The sequence below is a fragment of the Sorex araneus genome, chromosome X (assembly GCF_027595985.1).
Source record: "Sorex araneus isolate mSorAra2 chromosome X, mSorAra2.pri, whole genome shotgun sequence".
Taxonomy (NCBI): Eukaryota; Metazoa; Chordata; class Mammalia; order Eulipotyphla; family Soricidae; genus Sorex; species Sorex araneus.
Window position 1 is genome coordinate 335,320,965 of NC_073313.1, and position 18,656 is coordinate 335,339,620.

General features: G+C 46.7%; 1 protein-coding gene across 1 annotated transcript; it reads left to right on the top strand.

The window, feature by feature from the left end:
• The first annotated feature begins 321 nt into the window (after positions 1-321).
• CCT7 (chaperonin containing TCP1 subunit 7) lies at positions 322-18,325 on the top strand. The gene is made up of 12 exons (XM_004609106.2): positions 322-473; positions 5,079-5,232; positions 7,172-7,278; positions 9,735-9,860; positions 11,130-11,182; positions 11,844-12,015; positions 13,439-13,603; positions 14,411-14,599; positions 15,914-16,011; positions 16,405-16,537; positions 17,013-17,219; positions 17,954-18,325. The coding sequence occupies exons 1-12, from the start codon at positions 468-470 to the stop codon at positions 18,173-18,175; spliced, it is 1,632 nt and encodes a 543-aa protein (XP_004609163.1). The 5' UTR covers positions 322-467; the 3' UTR covers positions 18,176-18,325.
• Positions 18,326-18,656: the final 331 nt, after the last annotated feature.

Consider the following 18,656-nt stretch of genomic DNA (forward strand, 5'->3'; position numbering starts at 1 on the left):
ATAATCCTGGTGGTCGCGGGAGACATTCTAGGGTGCCGGGCCGGACACGTGCAAGGCAAGCCCCTTTTGCTACCTGTCCGGCCCTAAAAGCATGTATTATTATATTCTTCTGGAGTTCGGGGAGAAATGGAAAATTAAATAGGATTAGCACTGACACGGGTCTTGCAAGAAACTCTACACGCTATGGAAACCAAACAAACAAAAAACTAAACAGAAACCATGCCCGAGTTCGGGTGATAGAAGCCAAACTCTCCAGACGGCCTCCCTAGGCCCGCCTCCGTCCCTTCTAGCCACACCGACTCTGTGGTAGCGAACCATAGAGTACCGGAAGTGGTTCTTCCTCTTCCTCTCCCGGGCCAACGGCTTCCCAGAGCTTCTGGGGCCTTCGGCGGCGCGGGGCATTGTGGGCTTGCTGGGCGGCCCAGCCACGGAGGAGCGAGGAGCGGGCCACTGCATAAGCTTCCAAAATGATGGTGAGTGGCGGCTCGCGCATCCGAGACCATCCGTTGCCATCGAGGTCGTGGCCGGCGCCGCCTGACTGTGGACGGCTCGGGCGGGGCCTCCCCTGCTTTATTCATTCGTTTTTTTTGCCCTGAACCCCCTTGTATTTCGGGACCCCGGCCCACTTCAGTCTGGCTTGACCTGAACCCGAGGGGCCTTTGGAGGGGGGCGCGCTGGTCCGGCCGACTTGGGCACTGCGAGCCCCGCGTTGCTTCGGCGCCAAGAAGCTGCCGCCGAGACGGGGTGGTCTTTGGAGCCCCCCCCCCCAGTCGGGGCCTGCGTTAGGTCAGCGCGGGTGGGTCGGCCGCCTGGCCGGGAAGCGCTGGTTCTCCTCCGGGGGCTGCAGGGTGGGGACTGGACCAAGATGGACGCCGCGTGTGCCGGGCCGGGGCCGCGTGGGGGCTGTGCCGTGGGAGGGGCCCCCACGCCCTCACCCGTGTTTAGTCCCCTCGGGACACTCATTCCGAAAATGCAGCGTCTCGCGGCCCCCGAAGGTGCCGTGCCCAGCTAGTGGTAGTGGGGGGGACCCTGCACGTAAGATACCTGGGCTCAGCCTCCGACCTAGTCGGCCAAAATGTGCCATCAGACCCCGCTTTCCCCCCCACCCCAGGACCCTAATTCTGGGTCTTGCTTTGGATGGTGAGCTTGGCGCGCCCCCTTTCCTAGCCCAGCCCCCCCCACCCCCCGTCTGATAAGCAGGTACTTTGTATTGTCCCAAGCTTCCCTGGAGTCGTACCTCCGTCCCCCACCGCCACGACCCTTTCCCCCACCCCCCAGTACCTGCTGAGCGGCCCTGCTGGTAAGGAGGTGTTTGAGGCAAAACCTTGCCGTGCTGTTGATGCCAGACTGGCACCTGTCAGGTGTTTCGTCTGTATCCACATGCCCTGTGCATCCAGGTTATACCCAGGAAGGAAGCCAGTGTTTATCCGCCTCCCCTGTCCTCTTTGTACCCCTGGTTCTACCCCTTCCCAGTAAGTCTTCAGTGTGACTCTGTCCCTGAAGTTGTCTTCATCTGCCCAGCGGCCGCACGGGGTAACAGTTGAGAGTGTGACTTGTCTCTGCCACTTGGCATGTGGCTTTTGAATATATTTTTAACGGTTACTAAGTAAGTCTTGTAGAAGTGATGGCAATAAGGAATTGTTTGTGGGATGAAGTGAATTGCAACCAGTGACGTGCCCTGCATATAGTAGGCTAGTAAAGGCCAGCCAGCCTGCAGGGTGGGTGCTTGGTTCCTCCACTGTCATCCATCCTCTCTGCCAAGGAGACTTTCATGGTTTTTTTTAGTTGGCATTTGGAGGATTAGGGATCAGAAGCAGGTTCTTCTGTTGAGTGGAAAAAACCTCCGCCCGTGGGCTCCAGACCATTGTGTTCAACTCTGAGTTGACTCCTTTCTTGGTGTGTAGACGTATCTCTTCTTTATCAGAATGTGAAACTTCTATCACGGAGAATCCTTACTAGCCTCAAATTGATTCCTGGTATTCTAGAAGCCTTTTGAGATTGAAGAGGTAAAAAGAGCCCCCTGAAAGCTCTGGTCCTATAACTTTGGCGCAATTTGTAGAGAATATATATCCTTGCCTTTATAGGTTGAATTTGTTGTTGTCAAGTCCATCCTACTTACTCTTTTGTTGGGGTGACCAAGGGTCACACAATCTGAGTTTCAGTGTACTCGTAATTGTGTCTTGCCAGAGAGCTTTTTATTGTGATTCAGCACTGTCACTGAATCACACGTGGGGTGGGCTGGTGGCGATTGAATTTTAGGCCTCAGACTTACAAGGCTTTACCATTGAACTATCCCTGGACCCCCAAATATCTGTTTTTACAGAAAAGCTTAATAGAAACTATTTTTGTTTGTTTGTTTGTTTTTTGGGTCACCCGGTGACGCTCAAGGGTTACTCCTGGTTCTGCACTCAGGAATCACTCCTGGCGGTGCTTGGGGGACAGTATGGGATTCTGGGGATCAAACCTGGGCCGGCTGCATGCGAGGCAACTGACCTTCCCACTGTGCTCTCACTCCATCCTCCTTAATACAAACTTAAGGAGGAAGATCAGTAAGTTGAAATTCTCAAGGTTCCCATGATATCCCCAGCAGGTCACTGGATTCTGTGTTATGTAAGAATGAAAACAGGTGAGATTGGTTCAGTAACTTGGCACAGGACTTGGCCTTCTGTAGCAGTGCCTGCTCTGCAGGTGCAGCCTATTTGTGGGCTTCTTGGCTCAGTCCGGCCGTGCTGCCATAACCTTCCCCATGGGCGCACTCCTTTTCTGTAAACTAGGGAATTTACAGATTGTTTGCTAGCCACTTCCAAGTGTTACTGCTTTGTACTTAAGAATTTTCAGTGTCATTTTACTGCGTTTTTTTTTCCAAAAAGAAAAAAAAAAACTGTGTTGAGGCTGGAGAGATAGTACTGTGTGGGTATGGCGCTTGCCTTGAATGGGCCCAAACTGGGCTTGATCCCCAGCATCCCATAGGGTCCCCTGAGCACTGCTAGGAATGATTCTTGAGTGCAGAGCCAGGAGTAAACCCTGAGCATCACTAGGTGTGGCCCTCCGAAAGAAAAGTGAAAGGAAAAACCCCAGTTCTGTCTTTAGGGCTTATCTCAAAACACGTACCGTGGGCGATAGCACAGCGGGTAGGGCGTTTGCCTTGCATGCAGCCGACCCAGGTTCGATCCCCGTCATCACATATGGTCCCCCAAGCACCGCCAGGAGTAATTCCTGAGTGTAAAGCCAGGAGTAACGCCTGAGCATCATTGGGTGTGACCCAAAAAGAAAAAAAATCAAAACACGTACCGTGATCTACTTCTGGGAGGCTTATACTTTCCAAAGGATGGATAGGCAATGGCAATGAATGTAAAAGTAATACCCAGGGCAGGAGAGGTATTAACAGTATAAGGCACATGCTTTGCATACCGTCATCCCTGGTTAGATCTCCAGCATTGGAGTCCCCCCTAGCGTCACCAGGTGCACCCCTGGAAGCTTTGAACACTGCTGGGATGGCCCAGGAAATCCCTTGCACTGAGGCCCAGTGCAGCTTCCTCAGAGACCCTCGCATGGAACTTCCAGATCACTAGGCCTGAATGTAGTGTGATGAAACCGTAAGGCTTGCACGGTGGACTGAATGTGACTGGCAGAGGCTCCTGTTTTGGGGGCTGGAAGGGGCAGCCGAAGAAAATGAATAAGAGGTCAAGATGTTAATATGCAGGAGCATAGAAGGTTTACTCTAAGGAGGAAGGGTGGTAATTTTCACATTTTGGGTTTTGTTTCAGTGTTTTTCTTTTTGTCTGCACCCCTGCAGTGCTTGGGGCCTCTTCCATGCACCATGGGGATTCTCCCTACACTTTTTTTTAAAAGCTCCAGGCAGAAATGCTTACCATTTCTACATAGGCTCCTGGAAACCAGGTAACCATTTCGATCCTTCATATTCTATTAACCTGCTTTAATGTTAAGTCATTGTCTTTCTCAATCACACATCAGTGTATATAGAATTAGTAAAGTCATTGTGCATTTTCTTTGGGATACTTGACTGGTGATTAGTGGGAGATGGGAACATTGCTGTATGAATTAGATTTGTTGTCATTTTGCAAGGAAAAAGAAGTGTAGCATTTTTCCCTCTACCTGTTTCCCCATGTTTCAGATAAACATCATTTATTGTAGTTCACATATCTGGGCATCTCTTGGTGCTTTTGGCACCACATGGTGGCTTCAGTTCCCCATCCCCTCTAGGATTAAGCCATAAGGGTATGGGGTGAGAGAAGTGGTGATTTGCTGGGAGGTATCCCTGAGCGTAGCCAGCTGTTTCCTCCTGCATGTAATTCGATTGATTTTTCAACATGGGAACTAGGGTCAGAATTTGGGACTGTCCACCAGAGAATCATTCATTATTAGGGGAGGATAGGGGGCTTCCAAGCAGGGTTCAGGGATTTGCACCATATGAAGTGATACTCAGCTTACTCTGTGAATGGGTCAATGCCAGGGCCTGGTGATGCAGCATTGTTTGGGACCAGTGGCTTAGGGGCCATGCAGTATTGCATACTAGGGATTGAATTCGATCCCTGCAGTGTGCCTGGCATGCCCCCAACCACTGAACTGGACCCCCAGAGAATAGTTCTTTTTCTTTTCTTTTCTGTTCCTTTTGCTTTTTGGGTCGCACGTGGCGATGCACAGGGATTACTCCTGGCTGTGCACTCAGGAACCACCCCTGGCAGTGCTCAGGGAACCATATGGGATGCTGGGATTCAAACCCGGGTCGGCCGCGTGCAAGGAGGCAAATGCCCTACCCTCTGTGCTATCACTCCAGCCCCAGTTCTTTTTCTTTTTGACTAAACCAGTGCTTCTCAAATAATTTTCTAGCAGTTCTTGTTAGGTATACTAAAGTCTTGGCAGTGTCAGAGGATATAGAGTCTGGTTAAGGATTGAAGGGGGTAGATCATGGTGAGAACGTGATTTTAAAGGGCCTTCAGCTATTTCTGTTCAGGGGAGATAAGACTTTTTTTTCCCCTCTCCCCTTCCTCATTGAGTCTCATTATAATAGGTGATTGTTAAATTTACTCAATTACTTTCTCTCTCTCTCTCTCTAGCCCACACCAGTTATCCTGTTGAAAGAGGGGACTGATAGCTCCCAAGGCATTCCCCAGCTTGTAAGTAACATCAGCGCTTGCCAGGTAATTGCTGAAGCTGTTAGGACCACTCTGGGCCCTCGTGGCATGGACAAGCTCATTGTGGATGGCCGAGGTAAGTTTGCAGGGTTCCTTGGGCCATTGTGCAGTAGAAGGGAACCTGGAGTGTTTAGGCTGTCAGAGGTTGGCATCACTGTGTGCTGTGAAGTAATTGCACTCCATACATTATTCTGAATGCTGAACTTAGAGGGACCGTGAGGGAAACTGAGCTTAGGAGCTTGCCTTGCAGAGTGTTATAGTCAGAGTTGTCTGTAATCCTTTCCAGTTAAGGGGGGTGGGTGTGTGTGTGTCTGGGGGCCACTTTGACAATCTTTGTACAACTCAGCTGTCAGTTCATTTCTCGACCAGAGGATGTAGTGCCTCTTGGACCCTATGGTCCAGGAATTACCCGGATCACTCCAGTGCTTCCCAGAGGCCTCTTGGGCTGCACCTGGCAGTGCTTGGGGAGACCATGGGGTGCTGGGATTAAGCACCACAGTTGGCAGCATGCAAGCATACCCTTAACTCTGCCCTGCACATACTCACTCGCTCTCCCATTTTAGTATAGTAGTGAACAAGTAGGGTACTAGAGTATTGGTTGTGTTAAACTATCAAGCGCTGGGCCCATGTACCTGTGGTGAAGAGCACACTGCTGAATGTGGTCTCCATAACAATTACAGAACCCAAAAAATATTCTTTTGCTTTTGTTTTGGGGATCCCTCCTGGTGGTGCTCAGGGGACTGTTTTACCTGGGATCAAATATGGTTGCACACGTATAGGATAAAATTGCCACAGGCAGCTTAGGTTTGTTTGTTTATTTATTTCGAATGTATGGACACAGTAAGAGATACATTGAGGCTTGTAGGGCAGCTCTTCTGGAAACATCAGACTGCCGCGCTCAGGCCAGATTAATCATTCCTAACCCTAGGAGGATCTAAATCTAGTTACTACTTTTTGGATAATGACAGCATTTGTCCACGACCAAGCTCTTAACTTAGAGTTAAGCATTAGGCACTTTGGCCAGGCCCATCTTGGTGCCAGGGTGGCTCATAGCTCACCGCTTGCCCTGGGTCCGTCCCGTCCCTCGTCAGGACCCTGCCTTTGGGGGTGCTAGGAAGTAAGGGCAGCTGAGGCTTCGGTCAAGAGAACAGATGCCCAGGAGGAAAATGTCATATAGAGTCAAATGACTCCCAGGTTACAAAAGCATAGCATTTGCTACTGTCTTCCTGTGCCCACACAAAAAGGACATGGCTCCAAATAAACTATGCAAAGGACTTAAGGAGAAGAAAAAACAATATTACAAGTCAACAGAGCACAAAGAAAGAAGGTACAAATAAGCAGGAATGGAAGCACTGTGATGGGAGTAACCCAAATAAACCTAAGCTGCCTGTGGCGATGTAAGATAACACACCTGTGTAAGACTCATGCCTTACCTCCTGTGCTATCTCTTTGAGCCTTCCCAAAATGTTGAAATGGTTACTCGTTCTCATTTAGGGAAAATCATTATGGTTAGTTGAATGTACTGATTGAATAGACCCCTTTGAACTCCAAGCTAGGTATTGAAGGATTAAGTTAGGGGGCCCGAGTGATAGTACTGCAAGTACAGCCTTTGCCATGCACACAGCTGACCTGATTTGATCCCTGGCACCCCATATGGTCCCTGAGCATGTCCTCCCTATACCTCCCCCCTCCCTCAGTGATTCCCTAGGCACTGTTGGGTATGACCTGAGCCCACATCACCCAAAAAAGATAAAATTAAATGTGTCCTGCTACCAGCCCACTGGCCCATCCCAGTAAAATATACATGGACTCCAGATCCACCTGGAACATAAAGATACGTTGCAGTGTGACAAACTCCATGGAGTTCTGGGGCTATTCCTGACACCCTTGTGGTATTGATCAAACCTTGGGTACCCACATGCAAAGTATCCCTTCAACCCTTTGAGCTTTTCCAGGCTTAGACAGAATTTTAAGAAAGTGTCTTTAAGTTTTTACTCTGGATTATTTCTTTTAAGGCAAAGCAACAATTTCTAATGATGGGGCCACAATTCTGAAACTCCTTGATGTCATCCATCCTGCAGCAAAGACCTTAGTGGACATTGCCAAATCTCAGGATGCTGAGGTAGGGAAATCAAGCCTATTTGTTTAAACAGGTTGAACCTTGTGATAACTTGCTCCTTTCCATTCTTCTTTTTAAACATTTTATTTAGAGGCAGAGATAGTACAAGGTTAAAGCTCTTTCCTTGCACACACCAACCCTACTTTGATTCCCTTAATGGTCTGCTAAGCATGGACAGGAAAGAGCCTTGAGCACAAAACCAGAAAACAGCCCTGGGTCTGGCACAGAAAACTAAATTTCTTCTGTAAAAAAAATTAGGACTGGAGCCAAAGCACATACTTCGCATGCAGGAGCTCTAGGTTTGATCCTTGGCTCTAATGAACCCTTGAGTACCCCTGGGCACGAGCCCCAAACAACAAGCTGGGAGTAGGCCTGTAGCACTGTTGTTGTGGCCCCCAAAGGAAAAAAACCTTTGAATTTATATCTAATTATAATACGGTTAATACATCTAAAAGTATTTAATTTTTTTTGGGGGGGGTAGGGGAGTCACACCCGGCGATGCTCAGGGGTTTCTCTTGGCTTTGCACTCGAGAATCACTCCTAGTGGTGCTCGGGGGACCGTTTGGGATGCCAGGGATCAAACCCGGGTCAGCCGCATGCAAGGCAAATGCCCTACCTGCTGTAATATCACTCTGGCTCCTGAATATGTAGTCTTTTGAAATATGTTCTGTTTCAGGGAACAGAGATGGTACAGTGGGTAGGGTACTTCCCTTGCACAAAGTGAATCCAGGTTTAATCTCCGGCACCTCATAGTCCCCCAAGTTCAGCCAGGAGTGACCCTTAGTGTAAGTCCTGAGCACTACCAGGTATGGCCCCATCATAAAAGTAACCCCCCAGACGTGTTTGGTTCCATTGTATGTAGCTTAGATCTTAGTATCAGGCCTGTGTGCTTTCAGTCAAATGAGTTGGTAGATCAATAGTTTATAATAGTTAGTCACAGTATAAAATTGGGCTGAAAACACTACGTTTTCAGTTGTTTTTTTTTTAACAGTGATTAAGTATATATAACAATTTACTATTTGAAGACAATATAAGAATTCTCAGAACCTCAAAATATCCTGTCAAGACTTACAGAAGTATTGTAGAGATACGAGTAGATACTAAGAGATAGATTTATGTTTTAGAGTATTTTTGGTAAACCTAAATCAGTAAGGCTTTAAAGTGAGAAAAATACGGATTTGATCTGTTAGTGTCTTCAACAAAGGAATACCGACTTTCTGTCCATAACTATCAACTTAAGCCCTTCATCTTAAACTCTTCACAAGTTACTTTTCTTCCCTTGAGAGTTCCTTACATTATACTATAGGCATAATAAGTTGAAAATGTATGTCTTTAAAGTTAAGGGTTAAGTTTATTTTCTCCCATTAAAGATAAGGTTTAGGCACCAGAGAGATAGCACAGTGGGTTAGTGCTCACAGCTGATCCCAGTTCAATTCCTGGCACTACGTATGTTCCACTAAGCCATGCCAGGAGTAAGCCCCGAACACACTCCCCACTCCCCTTCCCCTCAAAAAATAAACATAGAGTTTAAGTGCTAGAGAAATAACTCAAAGGGATAATAACCAAAGGAAAGCATGTAGTTCTATGAAGTGCTATGTATTATAACAGTTTATATTATAACAGTTTATATGCTATATTTAACTGTTATGCTATATTTTATAATGGTTTACTCCCAAGCACTTCTTGGCCCCTTCAGACTTCTGGGAGCAAGTCGAGCCTTGATAACCCATGACATCACTGGGTAACCCCCCAAACCACCCTCAAAAGGAATGGATGGTTTTGATCTCATATAGAAAACTGTATAAAAAGGTTAGCAAAACTGGTCGTATTCCAAGTAGTGTTTAAAATACAGGGGCTCGGGTAGTACAGCAGGTAGGGTACTTGTCTTGCCTACCTGGGTTCAATTCCTGGTGCCCCATGTGATCCCCCAAGCACTACCTGAAATGATGCCTGAACTCAGAGGTTAGAATAGCTCTGGGCACTGCTGGGTGTGGCCAAAACCTCCCCGCCCACCCAAATATAAAGGACAAATCTTGGAGGGTTGTCTTCTTGTAGGCTTGACTGGAAATGATTTTATGAAGTTTTACAGAACATTACGCACTTTATTCCTGTCCTGTCTCTTACTCCCATAATTTTTTGTGATGTAATAATGTATTATAAGCAGACTTGACTTTATCATAATAGTTTGTACATAAATTTAGACTTGATTTGCATATTTGATTTCATATATGGAAGACATTTGTTGTTCCAGATCAACCCGAATGGGCCTGGATAGGGGATAGAATCTGTAGCCCAGGAGAAGAAAACTTCCATCTGTTTTCCTTCTATTTATTTGAAAACCTGTGCTACCAGAAAACCTTTTACACCCATTTAAACTGTCTGCAGGAGTGCCTAATAGAGACTTGAGGGATTTGTCCCTGAACTTGAGAAAAAGTGAATTTTCTGTTACCCTCTTTCAGGTTGGTGATGGCACCACCTCGGTTACCCTGTTGGCAGCGGAGTTTCTGAAGCAGGTGAAACCTTATGTGGAGGAAGGTTTGCACCCACAGATCATCATCCGAGCTTTCCGCACCGCCACCAATTTGGTATGGGAATATTGGTTAATTTGACTTACGCCTGAGCATTTTTTATATTTCTCCTTAGGGAATTACCTTAAACTGTGATTTGGAGGTGCTGGGAACAGACTGTCGAACATTTTCTGAATTATGCTCCTGGGAAATCTGTCTTGTAACCTTTTGTAAATACTTGACTAGATGTATTAATTTCTCTAAGTCTTTGGTTATTGGGTAGGCTGTGATAAAGACGCATCACAGGCACTCAGTGAGAACTTTTCATCAAGTTCCTTCTGGCATACCATGAGACCATGCCTGTAATTGGGGGCAAGTCGGTTTTACTTTGAGGAAAATTCTTTCTCCCTTAACTATCTCTGTTTAGATTATCTAGGGAATGTCATTAAAATAAAATAGTGTCTGAGAAGTCAAACTTAACACTTTTTTTTCCTTTTGCTTTTTGGGTCACACCTGGCGATGCACAGGGCTTACTCCTGGCTCTACACTCAGGAATTACTCCTGGCGGTGCTGGGGGACCATATGGGATGCTGGGAATCGAACCCGGATCGGTCGCGTGCAAGGCAAATGCCCTACCCGCTGTGCTATCGCTCCAGCCCCAACAAACATTTTTTAACATCCAAATTACCATAAAGTTAGCTTAGTCTAGTGTCGTGTCTTGTTTCTTCTACTCATTGAAGCCCTGAGCATCCTGGTGATTCTTCAGAACTATACCTACTTGGTGCTTCAAAAGTTTTCTAGAGGGGCTGGAGCGATAGCACAGCGGGTAGGGCGTTTGCCTTGCACGCGGCCGACCCGGGTTCGAATCCCAGCATCCCATATGGTCCCCTGAGCAGCGCCAGGAGTAATTCCTGAGTGTAGAACCAGGAGCAACCCCTGTGCATCGCCGGGTGTGACGCAAAAAAAAAAAAAAAAGTTTTCTAGATTACTGAAGTTTGTATTTTACTTAGTAGCTACAAGGTGCTGAAATATTCCCATTTCTCTGGTAGAATAGAAATGCTTGAATTGTGGGGATAAACAGTAACAATAATTGAGATGGGCAGGAGAGATTATCGACAAGTTCTAGTTTGTATTCTAACACAAGAATGGTATTGCAGAGGGTAGGGTGTTTGCCTTAGTTCTTAGCCCTGGTTCTATCCCTGCATCCTGTATGGTCCTCTGAGTGCACAGCCAGGAGTAACCCCTGAGCATCACTGGATGTGGTTCAAAATCACCAAAAAAAAAGAAAAAACGAAAATAATAATAAAATACTTTTTAAAAAACTCACTCAGCTTTTTTTCTTGATAGGCAGTTAACAAGATCAAAGAGATTGCTGTGACTGTGAAGAAGGAAGACAGAGAGTAAGTTTGTGGTGGGCCTTTCAGAGCCATGACTGGGCCAAACTGGGAGCGGTAGCATATTACAGCTCATCTAAGGGCTTATGGGTCTTGCTAGGTCCGTCCTGTGCTCTGCTGTCATCTCAGACACGAGTTTATAGATGTTTAAAGGCCATCATGAGGCCAGAGAGTGCATGCTTTTAAGTAAGAACCCCTGGACTTAAGCACTGTGGGTAAGCCAAGTAGCCCTAAGCACTGCCGGCACCCAACCATATACACACGCCTAAAAAATAAGAAAAAAAATAGTAATTATTTAAATTAAGATACATTCATGTGTTTTTTTTTTTTTTTAATAGTATTAAAAATTAGGATCTGGAAAGAAAGTACAGGGGCTAAGGTGTTTTTCTTCCATGTGATTGGCCTTAGTTCTATCCCCAGCATGGTATATGAATCCCTTGACACTGATGGATGTGGGCCCAGTCACCCCTAGCCAACACCACCCCTATCACCCCCCACACACAAGGTTTTTGCTGCAGTCATCATTTTGTCATCATTTGTCACTGATAGTCTGTAGGAGATGAAGTTAGTGAGGGCCAGATTGGAGACTAGAAGCGAAACCACCTTCGCTTTGCAAGAAAACCAGACAAGACATCTGATGTGAGTCCCACTCCCTCTTTTGTCCAAGGGAACAGAGAAAGCTGCTAGAAAAGTGTGCCATGACTGCTCTGAGCTCCAAGCTGATCTCCCAGCAGAAAAACTTCTTTGCTAAAATGGTTGTGGATGCAGTGATGATGCTCGATGATTTGTTGCAACTTAAAATGATTGGAATCAAGAAGGTGCAAGGTGGAGCCCTAGAGGTAAGTCTGCTCTTTCACACAACAGGCTTCTGCTTTCCCCGTGACTTTTGGGGAGCTTGATAGGGCAGGACAGCACACACTGGACAGCAGTGAGACTTGAACTGTGTTCTGTACTCTGCCACTCACTCACACTATTGATACATTTTGTAACTTCTATATTTACTATCAGAAATTAAACTGGCTGATGGCTGGAGCGATAGCACAGTGAGTAGGGCGTTTGCCTTGCATGCGGCTGACCCAGGTTCAGTTCCTCGGCCCCTCTCGGAGAGCCTGGCAAGCTACCAAGAGTATCCTGCCCATATGGCAGAGCCTGGCAAGCTATCCGTGGCGTATTCAATATGGCAAAAACAGTAACAACAAGTCTCACAATGGAGATGTTGCTGGTGCCTGCTCGAGTAAATCGATGAGCAACGGGATGACAGTGACAGTGATTCCAGAATTACATGACAGAGTAGGGCCAGCTCATAAATGACTCTCAGTGAATAAATCTTAGTAGTACTTCTGGCTGATATAGTCATTTATTTTAAATAGATAATTCTTAGTTCAAACTGTGTACTATAGAAAGTAAAATCACTATCGGTGAATATATGTGTCCTTTTAGAAGTAATTTGCATCAGTGGGATGCAAAGGTAAGAATGAGATCTAAGGGACGAAGAGATAGTGAAACTAATGAGGCTCTGACTTGCACACAGCTAATCCAGGTTTGACCCCCAGCACCACTAGGAGTGATTCCTGAGTGCCTTTGGGTGTGGCCTGAAAACAAACAAACAAAAAAAGATTGAGATCCAAGATTTGAGCCTAAATCTCTTACAGTGCCCATCTGTCCCCCTTGATCCGTTTGTGCTGCTATTAAAACCAAATCACAGGAAGCTCAGTTATGAAACAAAGTTAATGTTTTGAAAGATTGAGAAGTGGGAGGCCACAGTGATACCTTGGGAATTTGTATGGAATCTCTGATCGTTTTGTTCTTGTGGGAGGAGAAAGCAGCTCAGTCCCAGCACAGCTGCTAAAGTGTGTGTTGGCATATTTGTAGATGTATGTAGTAGAAGGCTGTAAGATGTGGAGTTGGGACCAAAGGCAGGGCAAGGCATCGTGTCATGTTCAGGAGTTCCTGGCTCTTTTCCTGGCACCTTAGGCAAGTACTTACTGCCTAAACCCTTAGTGGGTTCTCTATAAGCCAGACTACAAAGCTAGCCCTTGACAAAACAGGCCTTGACTATACTTCATCTCTGCAAGATGAATGGTTTTCTGTGTACAGAAGAGGCAGTCTAAATAAGTTTTGTGTTACCTAGCTCAGGATAATGAAAAGGCCTTAGTACAACAGTGAAATAAAGACTTGATTAACCCTAAAATGTCATGGGGATGGCGATTTGGGTGCTGGTTCATTTCATGCTACTGAACTGTTAAATTGTTTTCTGAACAGGAGTCCCAGCTGGTGGCTGGTGTCGCATTTAAGAAGACATTTTCTTATGCTGGGTTTGAAATGCAACCCAAAAAATACAATGATCCAAAAATTGCCCTTTTAAATGTTGAACTTGAACTGAAAGCTGAAAAAGATAATGCTGAAGTGAGAGTCCACACGGTTGAGGTAGGCCCTCCTGGCTGAGTCTTGACATTTGAATCCCCACTTGTGTCCTTCTTCATGTGTGAACTCCCTGAGTGATTGTACCTGGCCCAAGGAGACTTCAGTACAGTACTTCCCAAACTGTTGCTAGCTTCTGGCTCCAGAGAAGACTGACTGCGCCTTGCCACTGCACTGATTTCCTCTTTGGGGGACAGATATAGCTCCTTCCTTTAAGCTGGGCCCCACACTGCTGGCAGGTGTGCTCCCCTTACTGATAGCCCCAAACCTGTCCTTGGAAGTAGCAGTGCCACTCCCCTTTGAGCAGGTACTCTGGGACAACCTGTCCTTAATGCTGGGTGGGGAAGTGGTCCTCCTAGGGAACCCCATCGGTGCAGTGCCTCAGAGGCCAGAAACTGTCCTGAGTGAATGGTTTTTCATATCTTGGCAATGCCAACATTGGAGTAGCTTTCATGGCTGGGGTTACTTTGGGCTTCTGTATTTGAAAGTTTTTTGTTTTCTAAGATTATCTTTTTAAAGGAGAGAGAACAAAAGGGAATGCCCTGCCGCAGAGGGGTGGTGGGGGGATACTGGGAACATTGGTGAAGGAGAATGGGCACTGGTTGAAGGGATGGGTAAACGATCACTGTAATACTGAAATGTAAACGTGAAAGTTCCTAAGTTTATAACTATGCCTCACGGTGATTCACTAATAAAGAATTTTTTTTTAAGATTATCTTTTTTAATTCCCAAATCAAGCAGCATATTTATTTTGGAGCTATATTTTAGCTACTATATGCTAACCTCTCTCCTACCTTTTCTGGACCTCTTCAGGATTATCAGGCAATTGTTGATGCTGAGTGGGATATTCTCTATGAAAAATTAGAGAGGATTCATCGTTCTGGAGCCAAAGTCATCTTATCTAAACTCCCCATCGGGGATGTGGCTACGCAGTACTTTGCTGACAGGGACATGTTCTGTGCTGGCCGAGTGCCAGAGGAGGATCTGAAGAGGACAATGATGGTAACCACTCTGATTTACTGCCTGTCTTGGTGGCCCTGGAAGAGTTTTCCTTTACCACTAAGGTGGCGTCACTACACTGTCAGGTTGGCCTGTTGGCCTCAGGCTGCAATTGCTTCCACAAGGAAGTGGAAGTGCTTTGTCTTCAAGCACTCCAATCTTACTATGTATACTCGGTATACCTAATGTTTTAAAGTTAATTGACCCACGGAACCAGGGAAGCCCGTACAGCAGGAATGGTGCTTGCCTTGCACACTGCAGACCTGGGTTTGACTCCCAGTTCCCCATATGGTTCCCTGAGCATCGCTGTGTGTGGCCCAAAACATAGTTACTTGGCCCAGATGATTGCACAAAGGGCTAGACTGCATGCTCTGCTTACAAGTCCAGTGCTTTGGACAAGTCCAGTCTCCTAAGAACTGCCAGAAATTGCCAGTTGCCTTTTTTTTTTTTTTTTGCTTTTGGGCCACCTTTGGTACTGCTAAGGCTTTACTCCTGGCGATACTCTGGGGACCGTATTGGATGTTAAAGCTCTACCTGGGTTGCCTTGTGTGGAAGGCAAGAGGCCTGCCTGCTGTACAATCTTGTTGGTCCCTCCATTTTTTTTTTGTTTTAATTAAAAACTTTAATAATATTAGGTTGGTCTGCCCAAGAAATAAATCTTTTGTGTGAGGACCTAGTAATAATGCGATGGTCGGTTGAACAGGTTGACGTCTGATTCTTCTGGCCAGCTTTCCTCCCTTCTTTCAGGCAGGGAGGTTTTGGAGCCACATCTAACAGAGCTCAGGGTATATTCCTGGTTCTCTACTAAAGGATCACGTGGGCAGTGCTCAGGGGATTGTATGATGTGGAAATCAAGCCCATATCTGAAAATGCTGGTTGGGGATGAGACTGGAAAGGTCCCTTCAGCTATCTCTTTAGCCCCATCCCTGTCAACCTTTTAACTAGGCCTACCTATTTGTCTTTTATGTGTCTTGGATGTCTTAAATCTGTTTTATTTTTTTTAGCCTTCCAAGGGGTGGTAAGGAGTTCAAGAGAGTGATTCAGTGTTGAGCAGCAGCAAGGATAGGGTTTGCCATGCATGCAGCTAGCCAGGTTTGATCCCATGTGGTCCCCTAAACCCCACCAGAAGTGATCTCTGAGAGCAGACCCAGGAGTAAGCCCTGAATGCCACTGGGTATTCAAAACACTCAAAACACAGAGATCCTCTTCAAGGTTTCTTGGCCATGATCCACACGGGAATTGGTTTTGAGACCAGTGGTAGTAGGAACCACACTTCTGGACTCTTGTGATCCTTCAGTACTTGCTTGTGCTCCTCAGGCCTGCGGAGGCTCGATACAGACTAGCGTGAATGCTCTGGGGCCAGAGGTATTGGGAAGCTGCCAGGTCTTCGAGGAGACTCAGATTGGATGTGAGAGGTAAGCCACGGGTCTGAGTTGCCAGTTGACTGAAAGCATAGTGCCTGTCTGAATACAGCCTTCCTCCAGTTTCTGGGTATAATTGTATCCGTTCTGTCCTTTTTTTTTTTTTTTTGAGGCCTCACCTTTTTTTGGGATATAAAGCCAAAGACCACTTCATGAATGAAGAAGTTCTGATTCGCTCTAAAATCTTATCCCAGTCTTTATTCTTCTGTAGTATAGCTGCAGACTTTGCCAAGATATGTTCAACATATCTCCAAGGGTGTTATTGTGGAAATTCAGGAACTGGAGAACAGCTGTTGAGTGTTGGGAGGACATTACAGCAAGGTTAGAATGCAGGGGTTGGCAGCAGAAGGGAGTTCATTCACATATGTGATTTGGTCCTGGGTGCAGGTACAACTTCTTCACTGGCTGTCCCAAGGCGAAGACTTGCACCATCATCCTCCGAGGTGGCGCTGAGCAGTTTATGGAGGAGACGGAGCGGTCCCTGCATGATGCCATCATGATCGTCAGGAGGGCCATCAAGGTGCGGGGCTCATGGCTACTTGATCTCGGGAGCCAGTGAGACCATAGATTTGTGTGGTGTTTTCTGCCTTGTATAATCTTTTCTTGCCTTGGTGGTATATTGGTTCGAATAAGCCTCAAAAATCAGAGAAGCATCCTCATTGTTAAATATATAGTGCTGTGCTTCCTTCCTTGAAAGCTGAGACCTAATCTCATGCTGTTCTGTAATCAGTCGTCCTGGGAATTGTGCCCCTCGGATTAAGTTGCAAGAGGGGCAGAAGCTATACTGGTTACGGCTTGAAGTGATGATGTGCTAGACAAGGACATGCCAGAGCTTCCTGGAGCTTGGACCGGGGGAAAGAATGAGTTTGGGGGCTTTGTTTTTGGCCACTCGCTTTCTGGGCTGTGACCAGAAATTGATGGCCTGTGTTGGCTGCCGCTGTAGCCTGACCAGAATCCTGACCCATTGCAATGAACAATGGATCTGGTCTCTCCAGAACGATTCCGTGGTGGCCGGTGGAGGAGCCATTGAGATGGAGCTCTCCAAGTACCTGCGGGATTACTCGAGGACAATTCCAGGAAAGCAGCAGCTGCTGATCGGAGCATATGCCAAGGCCTTGGAAATCATCCCGCGCCAGCTGTGTGACAATGCTGGTTTTGATGCCACGAACATCCTCAATAAGCTGCGGGCTCGGCATGCCCAGGTAGGTGCTCCCTCTCCTCAGGGTCCTGGAATTGGGTGGGTTTGAGTGTGCTCTGCATAGAGTAATGGCTAGCACGTGGCTCAGTACTAACGCCTGTTCTCCACTGAGGGCAGGGTGAAAGCCACAGTGCCAGGAGGACTTTGGAGGTTCCTGTGTTACTGGTGCACTGGCTCAGTCACATCCAGTTTGTGCCCTCTAGAACTTAGCACTGTCCCGTGTTTGGCATGTTTGTAGTTAAGTGCCTGGCATCGTGACTGGCATTCCAGTGAAAGACCTTATACCTGACTGGTACCATGGATTTAGTAAATCATTGTACCTAGATCTTGGTTTTCTTATCTGTGAATCAGGGGTTAAAGGAAGCAGTAAGGTGAGGTCAGGTAATGATGACATACGGCATTGGAAGGAGAACCATGGTTTAGTATGTGTAGCTTTCAGATGATAAGAGGCTGACACTTCCCAAAACAGCAGTGTTCCATAAGTCTAGGACTCCTGTGTGTGTGTGAGGAATGCGTTGAAAGTCTGAAAGGTATTAAGCTGAGCCGGATATGTTCCCATGGCTTCCTGTTGTGGTACCCCAGATTCCAGCTTTCTCAGGTGTTATCCTAGGATAACACTCAAGGGAATGCTGGCAGGTTCAGAAAGTCAGGGGGACAGGAGTCCTAACAATCCTGGGCATTTGCAGGGTACCTAATTAGAGGGCACTCCTATATCCTTCCTTCTTGCTGTTCTTTCAGGGGGGCATGTGGTATGGGGTGGACGTCAACAATGAGGACATTGCTGACAACTTCGAAGCCTTCGTGTGGGAACCAGCTATGGTGCGGATCAACGCCCTGACTGCTGCTTCTGAGGCTGCATGCCTTATCGTGTCGGTCGATGAAACCATCAAGAACCCGCGCTCAACAGTGGATGCTCCCCCAGTTGCTGGCCGGGGCCGAGGTCGTGGCCGCCCCCATTGAGAGGCGCTCCACCCCTCCCAAGTGGCTGGCAGGCTGGCTCCAGGGCGTGCTTTTTCATCTTTTGGTTAAGTGTTACAAGGAAAAGGGTGTGATTGGCCCACTCCATTCTCACTGGAGATTATTTAAATAAATCTTAAGACTTAGAAATCACTTTGCCAATAATTTGGTCATTTAGCATTATTTATAAATGTATTGGGTGCGGCTCAGGACTTTTGCTTTACATTGACATCCTATAGGCAGAAGGGTGAAAATTATCTTCCCTCCTGTTAGTCCGTAGCAGCCTTTGGTAGCTCGGTTGTCAAAGCAGAAGGACGCCTTCCTCTCCCAATGGGGAGCACCACCAGCTGCCTCGCCCTGTCCAGAAGTCTCTTTAGGTGTCCTAGTCCCAGAAGTTTCATCAGATGCTGGAGCACTTTGTTTTCTGAGATCATGTGGATTGACTGAGCCAGACACTGCGCTCAGGGTTTGTTTCTGGGTTTGA